The sequence below is a fragment of the Brachypodium distachyon genome, chromosome 4 (assembly GCF_000005505.3).
Source record: "Brachypodium distachyon strain Bd21 chromosome 4, Brachypodium_distachyon_v3.0, whole genome shotgun sequence".
Lineage (NCBI taxonomy): Eukaryota > Viridiplantae > Streptophyta > Magnoliopsida > Poales > Poaceae > Brachypodium > Brachypodium distachyon.
Window position 1 is genome coordinate 11,987,193 of NC_016134.3, and position 27,708 is coordinate 12,014,900.

General features: G+C 41.7%; 3 protein-coding genes and 2 non-coding genes across 8 annotated transcripts; 2 read left to right on the forward strand and 3 right to left on the reverse strand.

The window, feature by feature from the left end:
* Positions 1–2,685: 2,685 nt before the first annotated feature.
* Positions 2,686–9,887, reverse strand: LOC100844816 (protein FRA10AC1). 3 transcript variants are annotated; one of them, XM_003577255.3, is made up of 11 exons: positions 9,666–9,876; positions 9,186–9,253; positions 5,848–5,929; positions 5,659–5,742; positions 4,982–5,021; positions 4,452–4,497; positions 4,026–4,084; positions 3,849–3,916; positions 3,548–3,649; positions 3,397–3,467; positions 2,686–2,939 (listed from the first exon to the last, which is right to left on the reverse strand). In XM_003577255.3, exons 1-11 carry the CDS (start codon positions 9,722–9,724, stop codon positions 2,860–2,862), a joined length of 759 nt encoding a protein of 252 aa, XP_003577303.1. In that variant the 5' UTR covers positions 9,725–9,876; the 3' UTR covers positions 2,686–2,859. The 3 variants fall into 3 exon arrangements, 2 of the variants coding, with proteins under 2 accessions (XP_003577303.1, XP_024319024.1); XM_024463256.1 differs by having other exon boundaries at positions 9,186–9,249; positions 9,666–9,874; XR_001407911.2 differs by lacking the exon at positions 2,686–2,939 and having other exon boundaries at positions 3,420–3,467; positions 3,548–3,641; positions 9,666–9,887.
* Positions 7,323–7,508, reverse strand: MIR5163A (microRNA MIR5163a). The gene has a single exon (NR_126904.1). It is a non-coding gene; the product is annotated as a microRNA MIR5163a (primary transcript).
* On the reverse strand, positions 8,201–8,389 carry MIR5163B (microRNA MIR5163b). Its single transcript, NR_126970.1, has one exon. It is a non-coding gene; the product is annotated as a microRNA MIR5163b (primary transcript).
* Positions 9,888–14,709: 4,822 nt separating the features above from the next.
* Positions 14,710–18,804, forward strand: LOC100845330 (guanylate kinase 1). The gene is made up of 11 exons (XM_003577257.4): positions 14,710–15,042; positions 15,536–15,573; positions 15,674–15,760; positions 16,144–16,220; positions 16,308–16,440; positions 16,848–17,210; positions 17,288–17,409; positions 17,541–17,676; positions 17,782–17,830; positions 17,917–18,025; positions 18,111–18,804. The coding sequence occupies exons 2-11, from the start codon at positions 15,571–15,573 to the stop codon at positions 18,193–18,195; spliced, it is 1,164 nt and encodes a 387-aa protein (XP_003577305.1). The 5' UTR covers positions 14,710–15,042; positions 15,536–15,570; the 3' UTR covers positions 18,196–18,804.
* An 834-nt stretch (positions 18,805–19,638) lies between these two features.
* On the forward strand, positions 19,639–26,212 carry LOC100845629 (armadillo repeat-containing protein 8). Of its 2 annotated transcripts, none has more exons than XM_003577258.4 (8): positions 19,639–20,152; positions 22,515–23,234; positions 23,448–23,543; positions 23,622–23,705; positions 24,238–24,472; positions 24,549–24,709; positions 24,931–25,212; positions 25,583–26,212. In XM_003577258.4, the coding sequence occupies exons 1-8, from the start codon at positions 19,712–19,714 to the stop codon at positions 25,640–25,642; spliced, it is 2,079 nt and encodes a 692-aa protein (XP_003577306.1). In that variant the 5' UTR covers positions 19,639–19,711; the 3' UTR covers positions 25,643–26,212. The 2 variants fall into 2 exon arrangements, with proteins under 2 accessions (XP_003577306.1, XP_024319174.1); XM_024463406.1 differs by lacking the exon at positions 19,639–20,152 and adding an exon at positions 20,345–20,386.
* The last annotated feature ends 1,496 nt before the right edge of the window (positions 26,213–27,708 follow it).

The following is a 27,708-nucleotide window of genomic DNA, read 5'->3' on the forward strand; positions in this document are numbered from 1 at the left end:
CACGATCGGAGAGCCCGGAGGTGCAAGCTGCGATGACCGGACGGTAGAGAGGATGGCGGTGGTGGCGTGGTGGCCGAGCAAGAGAGTGGGGGTGGGGGGTGTGCCAAAATCGGGCTGGAAGGTTTTACTCCGGCTGCGCCAATGTCGCTCGAGCCCCCTCGCGTCTCCACGGGCAGCCACCTCCATCACCGGGGCTACCCTTGCTGCAGTCGTCCGGCCTCCTCCAGCGCTGACGTCGCCCTCGCCGTGGATGTCCTCCTCCGGCGCCCTCGTCGCGGCCGTCCTCCAACGCCGACACCGCCCTCCCCGTGGCCGTCCTCCTCCTCAGCCCTCCTCTAGCTCGGCGCGGCCCTCACCGCAGCCGCCCTCCTCCAGCGCCGGCACTGCCCTCGTCGCGGCCGCTCCCCTCCAGCGTCGGTGCCGTCCTCGACATGTCCGCCCACCTCCACCGCTGGTGCCGCCCTCATCGCGGCCCCTTCCTCATAATCCTTCGCCGCCCTCCTCCGGCGGCTGCCGCTCTCTAAATCTTTTTTTCTCTCCTTATTGGATTGATGACGGAAGTGCCCCTTCTCCATGATAGTCCCACTAATTTTGAGTTGATACTCCACTTATCTAAGTTGGAGTAGTAGGGAGTAACAGTTTATCTAAGCCCTTAGGTTGAATAAATTAATGGACGGTTCATAATAATTTCAAGGTACCGTAGAACAGCTCATATAAGGCTCTTATTGAAATTTGTGCCACACTTTTTTTTACTGGAAACTGGAAGGGAGAAACCCTCCAGCAAATTTATTAAAAAGGAACCAAACTGTACAAGGCAAAGCAAGAAAACCTACCTAGCTTACCTACAAAATTACAAATTATCTATGAATGTACAACAAGGAGTCAAGCCAAGCAATAAGCAACCGGACCACACCAGGCTTAACTCTATGCACCAAGAGACATGTCATGGAAGATTTGTGCCACACTTTAATCAACAATTATTCAAACTATACTTAATATATGTATATAAAAGCTATACCATTAAAAAGAGTTTTTCAATACGAATCCAACAATATATCTTCTGTGCCGCAATAATCTCGTATTATCAATGTAATTTTTTGTCAAAATTTGTCATAAAATTCCACGTTATAAACCCAAGCTAAGGAAGTAGGAGACTACTCGCATACTATTTCAAAACGCAACACATGTCTTTTTTTTTTGCGAGGGACTACCCTACGCGTGAAACTTGTTGCGTAAAAGGGCCGGGTGTACAAGCTTCGGGAGGATATCCTTTCTTTTTTGGTTGCGAAACTACTAAACTTTTACCATTCATGGACGTGCAAACCATGCATAACATTCCAGTCCAAGTTTCTTGGAGCCAAGTCCTGCACGAAATGTAGCATACAAGTGCCAGCTGCATCGACGTGGCGTATCTTTAGTCCACTACACCCATGATTTATTTGAAGCGCAATACTTTATTTATTTGATCCGTATATGCGTGCATGCCAGCTAGTTTAACATATGTCGATTGATTGCAGACTGCACGGGAGTCCGTGAACATATCTATTACTATATATTAAACGCGCTTTTCTCCTACTATTTATTAAATCAGAATTGGTGGCGATGGTACGGACACGGGCACGGCAGCGGTTGCAGTACGTCCCGCTCCCTTCTCTTATTAAATTGAAATTGGTGGTGATGATACGATATGACCGCTGTACGTCCCGCACCCTCCTCCCTGACCTTTCCCGATCAACTCCTCTCCCGTATGTCAAACTTGCCGCTGCCTCGCTCGGTCGCCACTGCAGTTCAGCCCAGCACCCCCATCCCCCATCAGGCCCACCAACCCCATCTCCCCTTCGGCCCATCTCCAACCTACGGCCTAGGCCACAGCCCAGCCCAGCTGCCCTGCAAACCATCAGTTGAATAAGCAGCCCAGCCCAGCTGCTCTGCAAACCTCTGTTGAATAAATACCCCGTCCGATGAACGTTTTGTTTTATTACCTGAAAATATTCTCATTTTGTGCCCACGTTCAGATTTCCTATTTACACGCCGCCAATTGCAAATCATGTAGTAACATAATCGCTTCAGCCGAGATTTTTTATTTTCCGTAGCAACCCACGGGCTTTGTTTGATAATTGATCAGATCACTGACATAGCTAACTGGTCGCAACCTCGCGGGACTGTATCATTGTCTAACCCTGACATGCGTCCAGCTGGTTCCTTAATCCACCATCACCTTGCAGCAAGAAAGAAGCAGGCACAGGGAATCAGCAACGCGATCGGCACGCATGGTCAGATCAAGTAAGTCGTAAAGTCTCCAATATGTGAATTTGTTGGAGTCCCTGCACTTATGTTTGGCCACCGCAACGGAGAGATCGATCGATATCTCTGCATTGAGGCGCACTTTCTACAAGATGCCATTGCATTTCAATCCTATCTAGGCATTCCGTAAATGCGACCCAAAATACATTCCACTAAATTTTTTCCAGCGAGATTTTTACTTTCAAAATCATCCATCGAGTTTTTTTTTTGACAGGAAGATCATCCAGCGAGTTGTTAGAACGCCTTAAATACATCAGGTTGAATTTGTTTTTCTTTATTTTCATCAACCTAATTCTTATTTCAACCATAACCCGTAGGCCCTTGTGCGTTCAGCCAACAGCTCGCATCGTCTAGACTGCAGGGCAGCGGCATTCTTGTGTATAACAAGAAAAACAAGCAGAAACGCGCATCTTGTGTTTCAAAAGGTTAAGACTGTCAAAGGCAAGTCAGAGAAGAGGCCTGGGGATGAAACATCTGAGAGCCCAAGGGCCTATGGTCTACAAAATATTTCCAGACAACAACATATGGTGCCAACTCCCGGCCTCTTTTACAAGATCAAAGGAACATGCCTTCGAGGAACTCATCGAAGCCTTCATCTTTGTCGTCCACATTCCTTGATGAAGCTCTTTTGCGATCTACACAATTTTGCGGCATTAGATTACATGCTAATGGCTATTATAATACATCACATATAAAGCTAATATTGGAAATATGCAAACATCTTGCATACAACCAGCGGAAACTGAATCCTCTAACAAACTGACATGAGATATCATATGATACCAACTAGCCCAATTTAAACTACCCAGCGGCCTCATGCCCTTGCATCAAAAACATGGGACCATATGGCCAGTAGACAGTGCACAATAATCTCCCAGGAAACAAACCCAGATAACATGCGCGCATAATAAAGCCCACCAGTGGAATAGATTTCACCAAACTACTACATGCTAATACTATTTGAATTTAAACATCCATATTTGGGCAAATTTGAATCACTTAATATGATACGGAGGGAGTATATAAATACAACACCTATGAAGTAAATACAAGCATTCTGTCTCCAAAAAAAAATAATACAATCTGCTATACCTTTTTTTCTTCTGCTATATTTCTCAGCCGATTCATCATCTGTGGTATCTTCACTTTCCTCATCATGTTGTCTACAGTACATACAAGCATTCTGTCCTTGAGTAACTATCAGGTAAAAAAATACTAAGGGTGAACAGGAAACTAGAGTAACCTTTTTCTCTTGTTTTCTTTCAAGTCCATTTCCTTTTCACCAGAAAGCTCTTTTTCTTTCACTCTCTCTTTTTCCCTCTTATAAGCAAGCTTTTCTGCACATCTTCCATAATATACAGTAATCAAGCTAAATAAATAATCAATTGAGAGCTTTCTTGAACAGAATGAAGGCAAGAGATCAAAAGTAAATAATGTGAGAGTACCACAACGTAAAGAGCATGATCTCAACGCAAATAAAATATCATAAATAGTTGATAGAAACTGGGTTTCCCATAATCCTAATTCTTAGTGGATTAGCTAACCTCTTGCAAGCTACCAACTTCACAAGAGCTTGTTTCTGCTCCCCTGCTTCAACATAAGAAAAGTTCACCTGGAAACAAAATTATTGAAGAAATACAGAGAATAAAAAAAATTCAGAAATGAACAAAAGAACTTTATGTATGGTTGCACCAGCAACAAGATAGAAAGACTGAGCATACCTCATAGCTACCAAGCCCATTATTTTCGTTGCATTTCTTATTGCCACAGACAAACTGCCCTAAGTAAAAAAAAAAACTCGCTGGTCAAAGCCAAGGATATATAATGTTGACAAATAACTAACAAACCAAATTTAGAAGAATTGCCGGTTTAAGACTACTCTCTGTCATTGTTTAGCAGTTAAGCACAAGGAGGTGCATGTCAGAGGCTGAGACTTGCTGCTAAAAAATGACAGAGCAATCTAATAATATAACCAGAAGAAACTGCTAGCTTTGGGTAAACCCTTGAGCACATTTTCTCATAGTTTAATCTTTTTATTCCTCATTTTAAGTATCAGATTTCCATCAAAACAATTTATCATAACTTATTAACAACTGGAACCTATACTTATTAAATTTCAGTCAACAGACGAGAAATGCGAGAAATACCTTTTCCAGATATGACCTCTTTTTCTGTTCTCCATCTCAATCCAATCTGCGGAAGGAAAAAAGGCCTAAGAACTTGGAAGTTCATTTCCAAGAATAACACTAATGACTAGTGCTGATTATCAAATGATTTCATCAACGAAACAAGTAACTTGGACCTCTACCGAGTGAATGAGTGTGCCTGTCAGACCTTAAAATGTAAACAAAGGCAAGCTGGTAGGCGAGGTTTTTTGTGCAACAAAGAAGCACATTACACTGTGATGCAGTTCCATGACCAAAAAACAAGAAAAAATAACATCTTAATAATGATGTCTGAGCACAGTCAAGCTTATGAATATGAAATAAACGCCATAACTGACTGGATGCTATTCTTTCTTTTTGATAAAGGTCCTTGTAAAGGTCAAGGATAAGCATTTCTTGTATATGGCACTCAAAAGAAACCAGGACAGATTACAGAAAAGAACAACCACCATATACCCAATAAAAATACATGACTAACTAGCACATATAACTACAGAATCATAGCACCATACCTTGCCTTTTTTATATGCGGTCATGTCAGCAATACAATATCTACATCATGTTAAGTACTGTATGCATGGAATGCAATCTCCATGTAAGCATAAGCTGCATATCCTGGTTGCCAGGGACAATAAATCTACGAGAAGCATTTTAGTGATGAACACAGAACAGAGTCAACCACTCAATCTAGATATCCCCTACCGCTTCATTTTCCCATTTTCAGAAATAGGACTTCAGAACTTCATAGACAGTTATTTTCAGGTTTGTGCCCTTCAAGAGATGGTACTGTGGTGCAGGAGATGAAGGACTTCATGCAATATTCATACAGATAGTTTTCCCTTCCAAATGACCATTCTGTACTGTTGGGAATAAACTTACAACATCCTCTTCACGAAATATATATTGATGCAGCAGATAATGGTCATATCCATATGCCTTATTCGGTTATTCCTTATTTCTATACTACCAGACTCTTATGCTTGCAACTATTATGGTTGCATAGTTGAGCTAGTTAACTTACTATATAAAGATCTGCACATGCTTGCATGCATGCAAGAAAATTGTCTACAATACGAGGCTCCTTCACAAAAAGACGAGGATACTATTGTACACAATCATCTAAAATAATAGGCCATGTATTAAGGTTTCTAAGATAAAAGAATTTAAGGACATCTACTAAAAAGGATACTCCTTAAAAAGCTTATCACAGTAACGCTTGACCAGCCTCTTTTCCCAGGTTGAATCCACATCATCTTCCTCAGAAAGAATGAATCTTTTACAGGTTTAAAGAAGGGGCTGAGAAGTATTCAACAAAATACATATACTATATACCATGACGAATGCTTAACAATGGACACTGCCCCGTAATGGTTCTTACCTGTATCCTTCTCTCAGTGTATCTTTATCAGTTTTAATTGGCAAGCTATGATCCAAATTCTTGTCATGGCCATAAAACCGAACTGTTGAGCACGTTAGTTTTTCTTTCAGTCGTGACATACATGACATCTATAATTCTATATCAACAAGAATAATAAAACAAATAACTCAAACTGCAATTATAGAAGTGTGACACCCAATATTTTTCAACAGTGGGGGAGTTTGCATTTCATCTCATTTAGTGGACCAGCATACATCAGATAACAGTTTATTTTCAACATGGAATCCATTTTCCTAGTTTTCTATTCATACACTATTAGTAGATTTCTCTTATCTACATCAAGTATCCTGGTATTGAACCAATAGCAACTTAGTGATATGCCAGCCAAAGCAATTGCTAAACAACCCCAATAAAATCCAAGTCACTTGACTTCAGTTTGTACTGGTTAGACTATTTCAGAATAGTCATAATCCAATTAAAAGGAAACTGCCATTCACATATCAAAACTGTTCATTGGACTAGGTACAATAATTATGTCATTTCCCAAGAGAAAAGAATGTGTACTACGATCAGTTCCACATGGTAGGTGGCAAATTACACATATTATGTAGACATCCATAATCCATGTAGGGATGACAGTAGCCCCCAATTTTTTCTATATTAGAGGGGACTGTTCATCATCCAGTTGCTTTTGGAAACCAAGACTAAGCAAATAAATAGCTTATTATAAGCTACCACCCCAGTTTCCTTTTCAGTATTGCGCTGGAACTGGGTATCAAATTATTGGGCTACAATCTTTTATCAACAGTTTCTTGTCCTGAGGAAGGTTCAAACCCTTTCCGGTACTTGGTATTTCTTTCTTGAAAGCTTCTCAGGGAGGAACGTGAGTTTCTACATCATTATAAGCAGCTTATGAGCACTTTCAAATTTCATGCTGGTGACCTCATGTCCAAGCTGTCAAGGGACAACTATCCACTCCGGGGAACCCACAAGTTTCAACATCTTAAAACAGGCAGGTGCTGCAATCTTGAAGACGAGGCTGCCCTTTTCCACACCTAGCAGCTACCCCAGCTCCCCCTTCTGCAGCTGTAGCTACAGTATGTTCATCATCAAAGGATCAATACCCCAATTAGCTACATCAATGATGCCAGCCATCCCTCCTCTCCTTCCCTATAGCAGCTAGCCAGCTAAAAACCAGATCCAATCTTGGTACCTTCAATTGCTTCAATTATTTTTAAATATTTTAACATGGGTGCATGCTCAATTGTTGAAAGATGCACGCATGTTTTGCAATCGTTGAGTCTCGATTTCAGCAAAATAAATGGGTAGTATCAAGACAGATGCTGCTTTTAGCAATACTGGTAGGTGTTTGAGCAGCTAATCCCTCTAAAGGACCTGGAAGATCTACATAGGAAGTGATTCTTTGGTCCATGATACTGCACCTGGCATTATACTACCAATTTATCTTCAGTGAAATCCTAAAGTTGATAATCGCAAATCAGGTGTGCAACTTCCACCATTGGTTAGCCACCTAACCTGAAATACCTAAAAGTAATTGAACAACAACAACTTTAGTTGCTCCAATTATTTTTAAATATTTTAGGCTAGGTACGCTCAATAATAGAAAGATGCACGCATGATTTGCAATCGACGAGCCTCTGCCTCTCGGAGATTTCAGCAAAAACAAATCGGTAGCATTAAGACAGATGCTAGAAGATCTACATATTGAGGGATTCTTTGATCGATGGTACTACACCTGGCATTATACTACTCCCTCCATCCAAATTTATATGTGTGTTAGTTTTTTTATTTTTTGCCAATTTAGATGTCGCATTAGGTACTACTCAACGTATGCAGCCAACAACCTGCTCGGTTTCCTCTCCCCATAATTACTACTCCTGCGTGCACCGGCTTTCAAGCCTTTGCAGGGCCGCATGCAGAGAAGGCCATCGGCGCTGCCTGGTAAATGCATGCAGGACAATAAATACGGCTTTCTTTGCACGTAGGTTAAGTCGATATGGGTCGCCCCAATTAATACCTGACCAGCATTTTTACACACGCCTGAGCCTTTCTTGGTATTCAAGTTGGAGCTAATACGACATGTAAACTGGGAAGTAGGGAGCACCATTTGCTTTCAGTGAAATCCTAAAGTTGATAAATCGCAAATCATGTGCTTATTTTCCACCAGTTGGCTAGCTACTCAACTTGAAATATCTAAAAATATCTCTACAGGACGTGAAAGATCTACATAGCAAGGGGTTCTTTTGTCCATGATACTACACCTGGCATTATACTACCCATTTATCTACTGTGAATCCCTTAAAAGTTGAAAATCACAATTCATGTGTGCATCTTCCACCAATTCGCTATCCACACAACCTGAAATATCTAAAAATAACTGAAACAACACTTTCCTTGTGTTTTGGACTCCCTTTTCCTCTCCCCTCCGTATAGCAGCTATCATAACTGGATCCAATCTTGATAGCTTTAGTTGCTCCAATTATTTTTAAATATTTCAGTTGGGTGGATGCTCAATTGTTTGAAAGATGCACACATGATTTGCGACCAACAAGCTTCTCAGAGATTTAAGTGAAAACAAATGGGTAGCATTAACACAGATGCTAGAAGATCAACATATTGAGGGATTATTTGGTCAATGGTACTAAACCTGGCATTATACTGCCATTTGACTTCAGTGAAATCCTGAAGTTGATAAATTGGCTAGCCACTCAACTTGAAATATCTAAAAATACCGAAACATTTAGCAAGATTATATCCGCCTTCTTTTGGCTGCTGCTGGTGGGTAAGCCCAAAACCAGAAAGGCCCGCCTGGATTGTTGGATTATGGCCACTACCAGTGTATAACTGGAGATGGAAAATTTCGTGACCAGGGCCTCAAACCCCGCTTGGATCATTGTTTCTGTTTTAGTGTTACAGTACAGGCCAGGGGATGCCCTATCTAGTATCCACCCGGGTTCCCTGGTTTCTCTCGTGACCACTAAATTACAAGGGTAAAGCAGATCTGGTGGGAAATTTTACGATGCTCCCAAGAGGGGCCTCAATTGAGCAGTGTATGTAATAAGTTGTCAACGTTGCAATTTAAAGTGTACTATACCAGATTTCCTTTTTTTCTTTCTCAGGAGCATTTGCTATTACACGATTAAATTTAATTAGGTTTGCCTAACATCACGGTTAGTTTATCGAGATATCTGCCGCCCAATACCATTTTACCCAACATCAGAAAAAATAGGATCTTGCCTCCCCAACCAATCAACAAAAACTGAACAGAAGCACCAAAAACTTTAGCTGGCAACAAAGTCAACGGCAACAAACCATACCATAGTCATTCATGAACTTCTTATGGCGATCGTAAGCATTGAGCCCCCGGATGTGCGACTGGTACTGCCTGCATCCACCCCCAAAAACTCATGAGATAAGACGCCGGTCAGCCATAGAGATCCAAAAGCTAGCGCGACAAACAAAAGCAGCTCAGTCTCACTCTCCCCTACTGAAATGATGAATCAAATCACACAGCTAAACTACTTCCTCCAAGGATAAACAGAGATGGCAAAAGAGTCGGGTAAGGGTTCGTGGACACCCATCATTTCGCCTAGTCGACCCATCCCCAGCACATGGTGAAGCACTAGGAAAGAGATCTAAAGACAGTAATCTACACCTGTATCGAAGAAATTTCAGATCTACGAAAGCAGATCTGTGCCAGGGAAAGGAGATCAAAACAACAACAGAGGAAATTAAAACCGGAGGTAGACAGAGAAAGTGGGATTGGGGATCCGTGGGAGGGGATGATGCGCACGCACGTCTTCCTCTCCTCCTTGTCGTAGATGGCGGATCTGAGCCGCCCCAGCGACGCCGCCATCGCGCTCGTGCGCCACCAGCCTTCCCGTCCCCTCCTCTCGTTTTTAGGGTTCCGGGTGTGTGGTCGCTCGGGTGGTCTGCTGCCCTGTCGCCATGGATTCGTTGTACTTTTGTAGGGCTTGACTTGGCCTAAGAGCCCAAGATAACTAGGGTATGGTTTGGGCCTTTTGCAAAGATGTGGGCTGAAGCCTTTGCTAATGCCTCTGAAAAAAATGCTAAAGCTTTTTTTTTGCAAAACTCGCATTATCGAGTTAACGGCGTTTTCATTCTCAGAAATGGAGTTTACGGATTATTTTCTACTTTATAAAGGTACAAAATTCTAAAGTGGGGTGAATAGAGTGAATTTTACAAAGGTGAGAAATTCTGAAGTGCGGTGTTTTTAGGAGCACAATGCGAGTTGCAAGACATTTTTCCGAAGCGTTTTCTCATCTCAGCGTGTACAGTATCTCACTTTTTTTCTCTTTAGGCATTAACTTCGTACAATATAGATAAATTGTTGTGGACGATTAAGGATCTGTTTGGTTTCCGATCTGCGGTGAGCGTAACAGGGCGAACGAAAATTTCGGGCGTTTAGTTCCCAATCAGCAGTGAGTGGAGCGGTCCGTCAAAGCTAATTCTTTCTTAATATGATGGCTCGCTCCACGATCTGCTGGGCACTGACCCCATCGTCAACCAAACAGATCCTAAGAGATGGCATCGTGTAAGAGCATTTTCAATGAGATCCCCAAATTTTGTTTCAAAATGTTCTATTTTTGTCTGTTTTATAGGGAGCCAAGTGGACGTGTCTTCACCCAGTGTCCGCCTCCCTTACCCAATGGCATCCCAAATTTCTTTCCCCAAATTTATTTTTCCTTTTTTTTATTTTCTTTCCATCTCTTTCCTCCGCAAATCCCTGTCTTCTTCCCGTGGTGCTCCCATCCCCATCTCCTCCGCATCTCCCGTCTTCCCATCCCCAGCAACCCAGAGCACTGCCTGGGGGAGATATGGCCGATCCATATCCCATCTCCTTCCCGTGGTGCTCACTGCTCCACATCCCCGTCTCCTCCACATCTCCCTCTCTCCATCCACAGCTTCCAATCTCCTCCACAGCTTTCCATCTACTCCACATCTCCGGCAACAAGGCACGCCGGGGGTAGGCTGGTCTTCCACGTAGCGCCTCTTGCGGGGGAAATCATAGAGGAGGAGGTGGGCAGGGGCTCTTGCTCTGCGTGGTGACGAAGGAGGCCTGGGCGTCCGCCGCCCCACGCCACCGGCGCCGGAGAAGAAGCCCGACAAGAAGAGGCCGGCACCGGGTGCCTCGATCCCTTGCCCCGGCTCCGCCCGCACCCTGCCTCCGAGAGTTTGCTCGTGGAGTTATTGGGGGCAGCTGTGCTGGTTGCCGGAGGACGAGGAGACGGCCAGCGGCGGTCTACACCGTCGTGGGACGACCGGCGGCGACCACTGTGGCGCGCGTGCGAGAGAGAGAGAAAACGAGAAAAGGACTGTGAGTCTGCTTCTGTGTGCTGCGCCTGGGCCCAGGTCGGACATGCCCCAAACCTCTCCCAAATTTGGGGCAAGTTTGGGGACGTGTGCAGACAAATATGACATTTTGTCTGATGATTTTGTGAATAAAATGTCAATAACTTTTGGGAATGCGATCGAAGATGCTCTAACGCCATTAGAGAGATCGACCTGATAAAGTATCCATGCTAAAGGTGTTCGCTTGTTTTTGTACCTGTAGAAAATAATCCGATGCATGTGACGCATCTAATAATGTGAGTTACAGTTGTACTACCATGCATTAAGAGAAAATGGTGTGTTAGCAAAGTTGTCACGCTCAGCATAGAAGAGAATAAAGAGATCAACAATTTCTTTTGTGAAGGAAGCAAAGCTAACATAACATGGAATATCTAAGAAAATCCTAGTAACTAGAATCAAGATATTGACATCTCACTATCAAGCTTAAGTTTTGCTCCCCCGCCCTCACCCCGAGAATGTTTTTTGAGGCATTAGGTGAAAAAGAGGCTATAACTTGCCTATAATTACATCTACTTTTATGACGTTTAGATAGCAACTCGTCTCAAATGTTAACTGTCAATCCACGAAACCAAACCAGAAAAAAAAATCCAAGAAAAATTGCGGCGCAAACCTAACAACCGTAATTATAATTTATAACATTTTGAAAATACTTCCCAAGGAAAATTCCGTGTGCAAAGTTTTTAAGTAGGCGAACTAGCCTAACCGTTTTAAATGATAGAGTAAATTTTAAGAAACCACGGTTTTTGAGGCAGACTTCTCACAGAACCACAATTTTTTTTAATTTGCTCGTAAAACCACACATCTTGGGACTAATTGTCTCAACTTACCAAAAACTAATGTTTAAGCCGTTTTGACAATTTCCTTATATGTGGGGCCCGCTGTAAGTTGTCACGTCGGACGCAAACCCGACCCGACCCGTTAACCCGGACACACTTTCAACTCTTTTTTCCGACTATATGATTTGTTTCTTTGATTTAGAGAGTTTTTACGGTACCCTGGTACTACTTAAATGATGTTGGAGTACCAGTGTACCACTTAAATCTGGGCCCTGGATTAAAAGGGTAGTTTAGTCTTTTTCTGTTGGTCTAATTGCCGAACAAATCGTCGCGCATCTCGTAATAGAATCGAGACCATATCTTGGTCCATTCGCCGGAGCCATGCACGCAGCTGCCGATGCAGCGACGCCGTCCGTTTCTTGCGCTCACACATGCACGCTCTCTCCTCTCGCCTGGTATGGTATCGTTTTGCTTGCCGATCCTCTACACGACTGTGTCGCCGATGCCCACGCGCACTTACGGCGCACCGGAAACCCTAGATTGATGACCCCACGGCCCCGCCTCGTCCTGTGTCTTGACCTTGCTGCAATGGCAAGGAACCGCTCGGCACTCGCCGTCCCTCCAACAGGCTGATCAACCCTGGCTTGGGCGATCATGCCTTCGTTGGCCCCTCGTCTCCACTGAGCCGCCTCTCCATGAAGCATCAAGATTCAAAGAATAATTAGTAGCTGGGATCGATTTGAATAGCAACTAGTAGTATTCTGTTCTGTAGCGGCTGTAAAGGACGGAGAAGGAACAGACCAAACAATCCTCACGCAATTAGTACAATTTTGCCCTCCGACTTAAGGTACTCCGGTCGTTTATACTAGGTACTCCCTGAGATTAAGGATGGACTACCAGATGATACGAACCACTGGATCGGAACAAATAAACGGTTCATATTAAATCCAGTGCACCGTAAAAGAGCTCTTGATTTAAATGATACTTATTGCGGGCCTCACATGTAACAAAATTGTCAGAATGGATTAAACATAAGTTTTTGGTAACTTGAGACAATCAACCCGAAGAAATTTGGTTTTGCGAGTAAATTATCAAAAACTGTGACTCCGTGAGAACCATGCTGTGGTTCCTTAATTGAAATTTACTCTAAAGATACTCAAAGTTTGGATTCTTTTGACTACACATATATACAAGACATCAGCAGCCTTTCACAACCTATCTGAAACTAGTCATTTTGCTGTCAAGATGAGCACACATACGTGTCACAATCCCATTTGTACGAGAGAACAAATCATTGGCACACGTCAACCTCCCAAGGAGGTAACCATGGTGACCTCATTGGCATCTAGAAACAGTTGTCAGTAGTGTGATACATCCGTGGGCCTTTTCTCTGAAAACGAATGTAGCAGAAGGATTAATTCCAGAAGTCTATTACAACACTGGTTAAGATTTGGTCATTCATAGGGTAGCTTTTGATTGAATCTACACCGATCACTTTGTGTCTGAAGGAAACTTCTTGACTGCTTCCATGACGGGTCACATCGGCCAAAGCTTGATTGCTTTTGGTGGAATTAAATGGTGAGCACTCACCAAGGACAAGCAAAGGGGACATGACCAGAAACCTACGCTTGCAACTTGCACGCTGGAAACTAGTTGGAAACACCTTGGATTAGAATTTGATCATATGGGGCTCCTTTTGGAATATCCTTTTATGTCAGGGTATTTTGCCTAAATTATTTTAAGGTGGTCACCTTGGATTGGAATTTGATCATATTGTGGGCTCCTTTTGGAATATCCTTTTATGCCAGGGTGTTTTTGCCTAAATTAATTTAAGGTGGCTGTCATAGCATGCAATAGGCTGCTTTGACTGACCTTTGGAATTTGGTTTTATTTGATGCTTATGATCTTCCTGGAGAAAGAAGGATTTAAGTGTTGGCTATCAACCCTCCCTCCCCCATTTCATGATTTGAGGCCTACTATGTAAACTCTATGAGTTTGATGATTCTTGTTCATTAGTATGTTTAATTTTCAATCGGCATTTTGTGTATCACATAGTAATTGTTTTTTCTTTGAATTTCAAATTATCCTATATTCTCTCATATGCTACTGCAATATGATCAAAATGCAGAAGAAGACTCTAAAGAGTGCCATTGTTTTTTTGTCTCGATTAAGCATGAAGAGGTCACACTCCACCAAATATATCTCGACAATGATTTCGAGATGTACAACCATTTACCTCGCCGTAATCCACCAAATGTCATATATTCCAATCTGCTTTGTGAGGGCACGTGCATCGGGGCCAATGTCATCTTTTTTTTAGCAAAGCAACGTAAAAGAATAATTGATGCGGAAATGAAAGGAATGGAAAGGCTGCAAGACTTCTCTTTAAGTAAGAGAAAATCTCTTAGTCACGTATTTCTCAATTAAATTCCAGACACACTAAAAATTTAGAGGCACATAAATATTAAGGACTAATGTAACATAGAGAGATAGCTCATCTTAGACGTGAAAAGCTAAAAAACAAGTATCTTATCGACCACCGTACGTCCGTACGTACTAAGACAAATAAAAGAACTTTTACAAAATTACAAATAACACACAAATCCAAGGTGTATGTTGAAAAAGGGCTTTGAGCTTCTCCTGAGATGAATCTGTCGAGACGTGTCGCCATCAGAGAATCCAAAGACAAAGCGAAAAAAAAAACTGGAGGAAGAACAAGCTTGCTAACAAAGGAAAAAGAATGTATAAAAACGCAAGGTCGCAGCTTCCAGCTCCGCACTCTAATTCATCCGGATTCTTCTCGAGAACCTCCGAGAGATCCCCTCATTAGTTTATCCACCTGACATGACGGATTGGCCAATCCATCGAGAATTGCTGCGAAATTGCGCCCCCCATTGCTGCTGTTCTTGCTCCCAAAGGGAAATTTCTCTGTACTTGTCTGGCTTCTTTGCTCGTTCCCTTCATCTATCCCCAAAGCTGGTCTCTTACGCCGTAAAGATCGCCGGATCTCCTGCGGTGAATCAAGGTTGGTTTTGGGGCCCCGCTCGGGTAGATTTGCCGTCTATTGGGTGGTTCCTTTCTTGGTTGCTGATCCTCTTTCGCCTATCGAGTTGGTTGGAGAATGCAATGGGATTCGGTCTCTGCTTTCCTCTTACCCGAACTTATCTCCGTTTATTAAAGATGTAGATTTGTTAGCGAGTGGTATGAATGGTTAGGTGTTTTGTTTTGTAGCCCAGAACTACAGATTCTTGTTGTTCTACTTCATACATGTAGGAGAATATGGACATATGATTTCACCTTGTTCCTATTCGATGCTTGATGCAAGTAGGGATAGTTATATTATTACTGTTGCAGCAACAGACGACAAATTAACAAAGTGTGGTACCCAAAATAGGTAGATCTCTTGTTTTAGTAAATGCTCAGGTTAGTTAGCTGACTACCATGTGTAAAGATGGCTGATTTCTACAATTGCTTCATTGGTGTGTAGTGTACTGATGATACCGAATTTGCTTCTCCAGGTTAAGGGATAACAGGATACTAGATTAAGCCTTCCATGGTGAGATCATAGTTTCGGCACTATTCACACGTCTTTTGTTTTCAGAATCCAGTGTTTTCTAGCACGTGATGGCTATCTCTAATTACAATCAGTTAAACAGGGTGAAGAGGTACCAGACTTTTGTAATGAGAAAGTCATCTTGGAAGCCAAGGATTTCAGGACAGCCACAACTGTTGGTGATAAGACTGTATGTTGGCTGTGAATCACTTGTATTTCCCATAAATATCTGAGTTGTCCTATGTATGCTAATCCTGTACCTATGACAGCTTTCGTACAATTATTGTGTACGTTTAACTGTGTTAGGTAGCATGTCAAAAAGCTTACTTACAGTTTGCTTGTAGTGCTAGGTGCTGTCCCATCACTCTAAAGCTATAAGTATCAGCTGTAGCTGTCTTATCGATCTATTGTTTTAGTATCTAAAATAACAAGATCATGGTAAAATAACTGCAGTATTTTCATGTAGGGTTGGTTTGCATGTATGTCAGATAGTTGTGTATTGTGATTTTGTTGCTTGGATGTTTAATGGGCTAGTGTAAATCTAATTCTTTTTGATATAATCTTGTTTTGCAGTATGTGATCAGCACATTGGATGATGGGCCCAAGTCAACCAATAGCATTAGAATTCTGGATAAATTAACTCAAACTTGGTATGTATTCTATCGTCTCAGTTTTTACTCTCTTGTTCTGCTTTTGCTTTGAGATGTCAGGCACCCTTATTCTTGGTCTTATGGCAGGATTGTGCCTACAGTACTTGGGACACAACCTATTCATTTTGAGGCACATTCTGCCATTCTGGTTAATGACGATAGGGTACTAGTAGTTGCCAAGAATGGTGCCCCACTAATTGACTCAATCTGGTTTCTTGAGGTGAGCGGTAGCAAATTAAAAACTCTCTGGTTTCATTGCCAGTTGGGTCAATTCAGTTGCTAAGTAAAGATGAGCTTCTCCTGGTTCCCACAGAAAATCACACATTGTTCAGAAGAGATAAACCATTGTTTTGCTTGTTTGTTAAATCAAGTAATTGGGCTATCAACAAGAAGGCGGCGCCTTTTTTGCTGTTCTGTTTTAACCATGTCGATGGCTTAATGTTTTTAATATTCATATCAAATTATCACGGGGATTGGTATCGTCAATTTAGCTTGTAACTGTAACTTTGCTTGTATAATCCTATGTATTCATTCGATGGTAATACATTCGGCATGCCATCATTTTGATCCCTTTTCATGGTCCTACCTGATTAATCTGATAGCTTGTCTATTTTCCCACTATGTTAGGTGAACACCTCCTTTGTTAAGCAGCAGTGCAAGATAAGAGGCACAGAAGTTGTTGCCTGGAGCAAGGGAGTCCTAGGCAGGGGTCAAAAGCCAGTGGTGATTAGTGGGCCTTCTGGTGTTGGTAAAGGCACATTAATTGCTAAACTAATGAATGATTCCCCATCAAGATTTGGATTTTCTGTTAGCCATACCACAAGAGCTCCAAGGGAGCAGGAAATAGACGGAGTCCACTACCACTTTACAGAGCGAAGGAAGATGGAGAAAGAGATAAGTGAGGGAAAATTTCTTGAGTTTGCTAACGTCCATGGAAATTTGTATGGCACCAGTATTGAAGCAGTTGAAGCTGTAACAGATGAGGGGAAGGTAAAATGACTACAGTCTTCGCGTAGATGTTTCTGAAAGGGAATTTGTTTAATCTTTTTGTTGCTTTTGCACTAAAGAGGTGTATTCTCGACATTGACGTCCAAGGAGCTCAATCTGTGAGGGATTCTTCTCTTGAAGCACTATTCATCTTTGTATGCCCTCCATCATTTGAAGAACTGGAGAAGCGCCTCCGGGCACGGTAAGTGTAGTTTCTAAAAAACAGTAACAGTCTAAGCTCATGCTGGCTATTGAAGTGTTGATTATGGTCTGGTGATCATAGCACCATACCATGTTTTGAGTTTTTGACTCATATACTCTTTGTTTATACAGGGGAACAGAAACTGAAGAACAAATCCAGAAACGGCTGAGAAATGCCAAGGCAGAGCTTGATCAGTCCAATACACCAGGTCTTTTCGATCATTTTTTGGTGAATGACGACCTGGAAACATGCTATGAGAACTTGAAGGTAATCGAGCCAGCTCGGCAGAGCACTTCCATGCATTGTTTGCCCTGACAGGAACCACTATCATATTTCCTCCCATTGTTCATAATGAATTAATGCAACCTGCAGAAGTTACTTCTGTTGGATGATGGAAGTTGTGTTTCAGATTATTCTTGCTGTGAGTTTTCGTATAACCTTTTCTTGAACTCCTATTTCCGACCACTTGTGCAATTTCTGACGGTTGCATTCCATTGGATGAAACAGCCACCACGGATAGCAAAGCCATGACATATTATACAGTTCTATCTAAAACAGATTCAGAAGTTCTACTGCAACCTGAGACTGGGAAAGTAGAAAAAGGAACTACAAGCATGTGAGCCACACTGTCTTTGATTTTACAGAATGTGATGCTATAAAATTTCAAGCTGACAGTTTGGTATGGATCTTTCCTTCCTCAGGCTTTCACTTGACCTGTCTTCGCTTTCGGGCGGCGCTCCTGGAGGTACACGGGGCATTAAGATATGCTCAGTTAACAAAGGTTAAAATGCCCATGAGATGACACAAAGTATACTCCAGCAGTGCATACTGCTAAGTTTTTGAACCGATTTGGTTGAGGCGACAGTTTCGGTCGTGGTTAGACGAGACATGAAAATATAGTGGTGGCAAAAATAAAGATAGTTCCTCTAGTTGCTTGCTCAGCTTCCGTTCCTTAGTTCTTCACTACTAGAATCAGCCAGATCTCGGCGTGAGCCCATCATTGAGACTTATCTGAAGAAGTTGTGAATTGAGCGTCCATTTATACTTAGCTAGGAACTTCTTTTGCTCTATGGATCAAGTTATTGAGTCTTAAATGTGTCTTTTTTACAAGAAGTTTGAAACGTTTTGATTGTTTGCTTCTGGAGGGGGGTCATGGCTTTCTCAGGAAATCTTGGTGTTGATCCTTGTCAGAAAGAATCCTACATGCCAGTCATGCTGCACATCAGCACATGGGGTCTTGATTCTCTTGGATGTGCTCCCTAGTCCCCAGATGAAAACACAATTGATTCAAATTTCATATACACAAGCAAAAGAAGAGGCAGCTGAATATTTTAACTAAATATCTTGCAATTTTGGCATATTAATATTTGAATACATTCAGTCTTTGTGTCTGAATATTTGAGGTATTTTTTATAATTTTACCGATAGTTCCCTCTGTAATGTAATAAATGACTTGCAATTTTAGTAGATCGGTAGTTTATGGCATGACTGAGTCTGGATGGCAATGATTGAAGACGTCGACTAGCGCTGGGCCTGATAATTGAGCGCTCAAAACTACCACAAAAATATCTGGACAAATATAGTCCAAACAACTCAAAGCATAAAAAATGTAATCTTTATCAGATTTTTTTTATAGAGGCTTCTACTCGGTGACAAAATATTAGATAAAATACCAAACATCTCACAAATTGAGTTGTCACTTTTAAGCAAAACTTCCATCTAAAAAAGCATATTCTCCAAACAACAAGAAACACAAAAAAAAACACACAGTGCCAACACGCACGTTTCACCAGCGACAAAAGATAGATAAAATTGTGTCATGCCGGGAAAAGAAGAAGATCAAACTATGTCACTAAATAAAATACTGCTGCGGATATAATACTCCACATCTCTACCCACCAAGAAAAGCACAAAATCAAGCCGCCTTCGAGGAAAATTTCCATCCAAAAGATTTAATAATGCAAAATAATCTTCATAAATAATTTTTACAAACAAAAAAAAGTTGCCCCGATCATTTCATCACCTGTCACCTGTCTCATCTAAAATACACACGGTCTAAGAGCAGCTTATACGAGCTAAACAGGACGGCTTAAAAGAGAAAATAATCAGCACAATTCCACGTGGCGCGATCCCATTGGCTAGAAAAGGGGCCGGCCCACCCATTATTCTCTCGCTGTCCCTCTCTATAAAAACACCAACCAAACATAAAGAAAGGCCGATAAAATAAAAATAAAAGGGAGCCCGGAGCGGCAAGAAGCCAATAACACCAGCACCTCTCGCCGTCCTCCCCCTGACCCCCCAGATGCCGGCGGCCACGGCGAGCGGCGGCGGCGCGCGGGCGGAGGAGGCAGCCGCGTCGTCTTCCTCCGCGCCTTCCTGCGTGGGTATGAGGCCGGAGGAGCTCGCGGCGAGGCTGGCCGCGGCTGGGGGACCCGGCGCGGCGGCCGGCGACGGAGGCGGGGCCGGAGGAGAGGAAGGGGAGCAGGAGCGAGTGCTCGCGCTGCGCGAGATCAAGAACCAGATCATCGGGAACCGGACCAAGAAGCTCCTCTACCTCCGCCTCGGCGCCGTGCCGGCGGTCGTCGCGGCGCTGGCCGAGCCCGGCGCGTCCCCGGCCGCGCTCGTGCAGGCGGCGGCCGCGGCGGGGAGCTTCGCGTGCGGCGTCGACGACGGCGCGCGCGCCGTGCTGGACGCTGGCGCCGCGGGGCACCTCACGCGGCTCCTCGCCCACCCTGACGAGAAGGTAGGGTCTGCCCCCCGTTCGCTCGCTAGCTTGTTGCTTGTTTGCGTGGATGCGTGCTTCTGATTGTTTTGGGGGCTCAAGGAATGTTCCGTGTAGAGAAATTTGTTTTTTCTCTTGGATTTGTTGCTCAATTGGGGAAAAAATATCTGTTGCGTAGAGAAGTGCTGGCGGAAATTAGAAGGCGGCAAAGCCAGTAACCGCTTGTCCATGTGCTGTAGATGGGAAGAACCAGTGGTGAGTAATTGTTTCTGTGAGAGTAAGTATTTACATGGGTGAATGATTTTACCTTACCTTTGGTATCCCTAATTGGGTGACTTGTAGTGAGGAGTGCATGGTAACTTACTTTTTAGCCTTTTAGGGCGTCGAGAAGAGTGCCTGGCAAATCAGTGTATTTGCAGCAAGGGTTTTGAGCTGAGTGAGAATATGGTAATACATTGTGGTAATTTGATAGTTGCCTTGTGAATTTGTGAAAAGTACTTTGGATTAGGGGGGTCATCATTAAAGCTTTATGCTTGGAATGAGGAGAATTATTTGAGCTAAACTATTGGGGAATACATTGGTTTAGTTAAGGGGAGAGGTACTATTGGTGGTTGTCATTTCTTTCTCTTCCCTGGGTCCTTTTCATTTATCATTTTTGGTTTAAATAGTGAATATATTGTTTATTTATGCTTCAAATGTGGAGAGTTTGGTAGTAGGTCAATGGTTAGGTGTGGTGGTGGCAATAAATGTGCTGGAAAGTTGTCTTTTGTGTTGGGTTCATGATGAATTCGTTTGATAAACTGAATCAGCTTTTTTGCATGAAATAATTGGTGATGGTGAAACTGTAGCTGATGTCATATGCTTGAGCTAAGATTTTGGCAATTAGCATTGGTTTCTTAATGTACAGATCTGTGTTGGAATTCCTATTGTTTTGTTGTGAAGTGGGAATTTCTTTGGTTTGCGGGGTAGTATTTGGATTTTGGATGCCCATTTGTACTGATCTGTGTCCTGTTGTAATCGTTGCTTGATCTGTGGTCTGATGGACTCTTCTGATCTCGGCCCCAGTTGACACACTCTTGTATTTTTGCTACTTCTGTGCTTAGTGAAAAGATATGCTAACACCTTGTTTGTACATCCTCTAAAGAAGTGAATTTTAAAGTTGACAGTTTGAGGCCCTTTAGGGCAATAATTCAAAATATCATGGACATCAAATCTATGAGCCCATTCAAACTTCTGATCTCTTCCATAGTTCCATTGCACTGAAGGATCCTAATGCGTGAGCCTCTTATGGACAATTCAGACTGATAGTTTTTTCTTCCACGTGTATTGGGTCAAAACCCAACTATTCAAGCCTAACTGATTAAATGATCCACAGAGATGTGAATTATTTTAGAGGTGTTACATATGCATGCAGCCATTTTTCTATTGGCTTGCCTAGATTGCTGTTTGTGCTTGGTACAGCCTGATTAATAAAGCGGTAACAAACAATGGTGAATGAGATGACAAAAGGAAAGCGTAACAAATGACCACTTTGGTAGCTCTCTATTGTCACATCTCAACGTCCTTCACTAACCACTCTGTCGGGCATCAGGACTCATTACGGCATGCAAATTTTTCTTCCTTTTTTTTTTTCTGTGAATGCCTAGGAGGAACTAGACATATTTCAGTTCAAAAAAAATCTAGACATATTTAAAAAAGAAGAAGAAATATGCACTGAACTTGGAGTTGAAGAGGATGCAAACCTATGTGGTGGGGTTGTACAATCACAGCTTCCTGCAAGCCAGTTTTATCTCATGGACTGTTGTTGTGTTGCTCCTGCTGTTGTGTACTTATACATGAAATTCGTTTATCTGACGTTAATAATCTGAAAATGGTTCTTGTGCATTTATACATGAGATAAAATTTTCTCCCAAATACATGAAAATTGTCTGTGCAGTTATACATGAGATGGAAAATTTATTAGGCTAGAAAATCCAATTCAACTAGTAATATTATAGGCACTACTTTTGACCAACTATCTTGGATCTGATCTTTTCATTTTAATGTTCTCTTTTCGGAATACAAATATGTTATGTAATAAGGGAACTTGTACTTAAGCATATTCTCAGTATATTTTTAATTATGGTCTCATTGCTCCAATGTTGTCTTGGAAACTATATTGCTCTGTAGTCATTAAACTCCATTTGGGAATTCAGTCCAAGCACCCTGTTTGTAAAAAGGCAGATTAAGCATAGCGTGGTGAAGTGCTGTATCTGATTGTGCCCTTCTTCTTTTTCTGAGTGTTGCCCTTTTTTCTTCTTCATGTTATAGTGAATAGTTTGGAAGCACTAATACATCTTGGCTAATAATTTGGACTATTCTGATGTTTGCATCCTGATTACAGGTTGTTGATGCATGTGCACGTGCTCTCAGAATGATATATCAATCAAAACAAGCTCCAAAGTTTGATGTCAATAATGAGAAAAATATGGACTTTCTTCTTTCCCTTTTGGACAGCAAGAACGAAAATGTTACTGAGCTAGCTGCTAATATTATATCACACTCTTGCGATAGCAATACAGAACAATTAGCACTATGTGGTGCTGGAGTTCCACAGAAACTTGTTGGTCTTTTTGGAGGTTCTATGAATCTACGGGATGCTTGTTTAGATTCCATGACTGCAATCATTAGAGATAACTGTGATGTTGCTTCAAGATTTGCATCAATGGACCATGGAAAATATTTCCGTTCAATAGTTGGGTTAATACATGACCGGAGCCCTCGCACAAGACTGCTTTCTTGTTTGTGCTTGATTGCACTTGGGCATGCTTCTCCCTGTCATTTTCCGGACAGACAAATCAAAACAAAGTTGATTCTGGTCTTACTTGAGCTCATCGAAGAACCTGGCAATGTAGGAGACGAGGCTCCGTTGGCATTAACCACCCTGATAAAAGACAGTGTGGAACTGCAGAAACAAGCCTTTTCAACAAATGCTGTTGTGAAGCTTAGCAACCATCTGCTTGCAAATTCCTTGGAGACAAGGCGGGCAGTGACCATATTGTTTGCTTTAGCCGAACTTTGCTCAAAACAGGAAGAGTCAAGGTCTCAACTTATGTCAGGCCAGGTATGTGAAGTTTCTGAAGGATAGTACTATTGATTATTGCTGCGGTTACCTTTTGAGTTGTTAATTGAAGTACTGTAGAGTCCTTCTGTTGCTAGTGTTAACTCCTGATACACACTTATTCCAGGGTCTCCTGGCATTTGGCATGAATTAAGTGCAATATGATTACCCATTGACCCAATATTTTTAAGACTAATGATATATTTCGGTTAATAGGTATCAACCTTAATACTTGACGCGTTGAAGCATGACTGTGCTGATATCCGTGTTGCAGCATGTTCATGTCTGAAGAATATCTCAAGGTCATCAAAGGTAAGTTGCATGCTTCTTCTGCACATCTTGACCTTTTGTGTTAACCCAAATGATTCAGTTGGTGTTGTTTATTTGCAGGTGCTTAGTGCAGGCCGCATATCCTGCGATACAGTTATCGCGCCCCTGGTCCAGCTTTTGTATGACTCATCTACTTCAGTCCAGGTAATGTGAATTGTGTAATCTTCACTGTCATTTTCCTGAGCTGCACCTTTTGTGTAAGTTGCACTGGTCCTGCACTTCCAAGTTCCTTTCTTCTTCCATAGGGCTGGTCATTTGAGTTTGAATTTTATATATGTAAAACATGATGTTTAATACATGGAGTGTTAGCTTATCTATTTGCATGCAAATTCTTCCCCCTTTTATGTTTTCTTTTATGAAAGGAGCCCCTTTGATGTTGTTGTGGCAGTTTTACTTTATTTGCACCCATCAAAGTACCCTAAGAAGTAATAATAGTACTGCAATAGTTGTGCTGTAAAACTACATGATAATGTGAATAGTCAATTCTATAAGAAATATTTGTGCCGCCTACCACTTCCTGGTTTCATTGTTGGAACAACTGTTTGGTCACTCTAGTGACACTAATTTGGTATCGATTTTCTATCTTATGGTCGTGAAATTGTCTTAAGCCATCAGGAGTTGAGGAGTTGACAGAGTAACTACTATATGTCTCACCTATTCACTTTGTTTGTCGCAGATTGCTGCCCTTGGTGCTATTTGCAATATTGCTGTGAATTTAACACCGAGGAAATCGGTTCTTCTTCATTCTGGCGTTGTCTCCCAACTTGTTAATTTATCGAAGTCAATGGATCCAACATTGAGGCTAAAATCTGTATGGGCTCTTAGGAATATTATGTTCCTTCTGAATCCAAAGGATAAAGACTTCATTCTGAAGGAACTAACCGTATCTACTCTTTCAAGCCTCATATGCGGTACGTTTAAATGCCCAGATATGATATTAGGCAGCTGCTAAATTAGTTTCACTGCTAATTGCGAAATGTTTTGCAGATTCTGAACATTTTGTTCAGGAACAGACCTTGGCTCTAGTGCAAAATCTTCTTGATGGACATGTGGACTCTGTTAACTATGTCATCGCTGAAGATGGCATGGTTTTAAACGCTATTTCAAGACAACTGAACAGTGCATCTGCCCCAGGAGTTTGCGTCCAGGTCAGTTTTTCTTATACTACAGTATACTCAGTTACTTCACTAGGATTTGCTATTTTGAATTTTCCACATGCATTTGTGGATCTTTTGAGGACGGAAAGCATATTCTGACAGAATTGTTTAATTTTGTATCACATTTTCTTTTTGATATGTGGATATTATTTAAAAAGAACTCAAATATCATTTTACAATGAATTATTGACATTTCAATTTCTTCTCTTCAGGGTATGTTGGTGCTTGCAAATATGGCAGCTGGGGATGAATTAAACAAGGAAGCCGTAATGGATGTTATTGTTCCTCACCAAGCAGATCGTATCAAATCATCTTTTGTGGTTAACTTTCTGCAGAGCAAGGATAAGCAATTGAGAGTTGCAACCTTGTGGTGCATTCTGAACTTGATTTACCCAAAATGTGATACTTCATCTACTCGAGTAACCAGACTCCAAAATGTCGGGGTAATTTCACAAGTAAAAGGCATGATGAATGACCCGTGCTTGGATTGCAAGGTACTACACTGTTCTTAAATAAAGTGGTTTTGAGATAATGCATATTTTCATTGCTGTTTAGCTTTCGATGTTCCATCCATCCTTGCTATTGCTGATTTCATTTAGAGCCTTATCTAGTTATCTTAGTTCATTGTTGCCTGCTAATATCTTAGTTCATTAGTTCGTTAATGCTTCGCCGAAACCTCTGCTGCAATTTGGTATCAATATAAGCACCCAAACATAAACCTATAGGAAATCTTAGTTGAACCGACAAAGCAGAAAAGAAGATTGCGTGCTGCCCACCATTTATTGACATTATGTTCTTGAGGCTAATCTCAGAATGTTGTTTAGCTTTTAATCTAATGCCTCGAGATGCCCCTTTCCTGTGCAGCTTAGAGTACGCATGGTGCTTGAACACTGCTTAGACACTGCCACTGCCGGTTTCATGTGATGATTCGGATCGCGTCTCAACCACTGAAGTTCACAGAATACTCGACAGAGATTGGCCAAAGAGAAGCTGGGAAAGGGCGCTTTGCACCGTGATGTATGCCGTGAACCATGAGCGTCAGCACTTGCTGATCCCTTCTTGTGATATCATCGAGCCTACCGCTGTAACTTTTTCCAATGAGAACTTGATGACAGTTGGTTCCTGTCGCGGGTCGGCACGCTCTCCCTTGTGTTGTAAGTTTGTAGTCATGCCATGTTGAGAATCTGAGCTGCTTGCTTGCAACCTGAACGCCATAGAGACACAAAGGTCCAGAGAAATCCCATTTTCAGTGCCACCAGAACCTGTGCTTGTGTTTTGATGAAGAGTGTATTATAATCGAGCCACGACTGCTGCTGTTGTAAATCGCAATTTTCGCTTGCAAGGATAATAAGGCTGTTGTGTCGCCTGATTTTGTCAATTTTCTCCACCTTTTGGATGATGTTTTATCGCTTGTTTTTTGTATGCTTTGAGATCTCAAAATGGTCTTTTGTCATCATGGAAAGACAATATAAAAGATATTGTATGCTCGTTGCAAAATGGAAGCGCTCATGCATCCTGGTACTTAAGTTTGTGCAACAATTAGATCAACAGAATGTCAGCTATATATATATGATATAAAGGTGATATAATTGACAAATGCCTTATGAAATCTAGCGAGATGATTTTACCTGACCGGTAAACAAACAGGCTGCGATTTTAGTGAGCTTTGTGGGTTTATGCACGCGTTGGGCTTTGGTACGTGCAGGAACTTGCATTAATCTGTGATGAGTCGGTTCCAATCCATGTATCCAACACGGATCATGCATATTGTTAATTAACACACCTTAATTTGAATTGTCCGTTTGTTAAAAATTCACCGATGCCTATACATCAACTTACCAAAATTCATGTTTAGCCTAAAGCTGAAATTACTGGAAAACAACAAAAATAACCTAAAGCTGAAAGAAATTTAAATAATAAACCTAAGGCAAAAGAATTTCGCTCATCTGGCCTTTTCAGTGAAATTCTTTTGCCTTAGGTTTGTTATTTACATTTGTTTTAGCTTTAGGTTATTTATGTCGTTTTTTATAATAATTTTTTGATTTTGTTTTGGAAACCCCTAAAATGGTTTTGTGTTATGTGAGATTTCTGGAGGTAAAGTTGGGGCCTTTGTGTGTTAAAAAAAAATATAGCCAATGCGTACGTAGTTTGTACGTCATCCTGGCCGGAGCAGTAGTACGTCATCGTGGTACGTACGTGGTCGACGCCTAATTAGTTAACCGCTGGATATATAGTTCTTGGACATATATATATATCCTGCGTGCCGTACGTACTTTCTGTGCTTAGTAGCACGCGCTTGGTTCCATTTTTGTTAATTTGGCAGCCAGGTCCTAAATTGCTAGTTGGAGTACTGGCAGTACTTTCTCGTGGCCGGTCTTCTCCGCGCTTCCAGAAACACGTGTGATATGAGCTATACTTTCTCCTGTCCATATTAATTGTCTCATATTTATCAAATATAAATGTATCTATGTATAAAAAATGTTTAGATACATGTAATATTTTGAAAACTAATATATATCGGAGGGAGCTAGTAATCCAATCGATCTTAATTATCCCTTTGGTTTGACGGGTTTAGCTTGTCCGATCACTACTCTTGTCACCTGGCTTTCTTGAATGAGGGTGTCACTTGTTAATTTAGCTTTGGTCACCGCGCAGTTAAAGCGGCCAAATTTTCCTATGGGAGTATGTATATCCGGGTGGCTAGCTAGCTAGCTAGCTGGTCACCGAATAAGTGGCCACGAACCTAACTTCGTACCAAGGTTGTTTTGGTTACGAGACAATATTTTCGGTTAGCCTAACTGCATGTTCTATTATCTGGGGAAATGAGTTTACCGAAAAAATATTATCTGTTTGAATTTGCCACAAATGAACATATCATTCTCAAATTACGAGATGTCGTTGCGCTCACTGTAATATGGTTGTATTTACAATATTACATACCTACAATACATAATCATCGTCAAAAGAAAACAATGTAATTAATTCTTTAA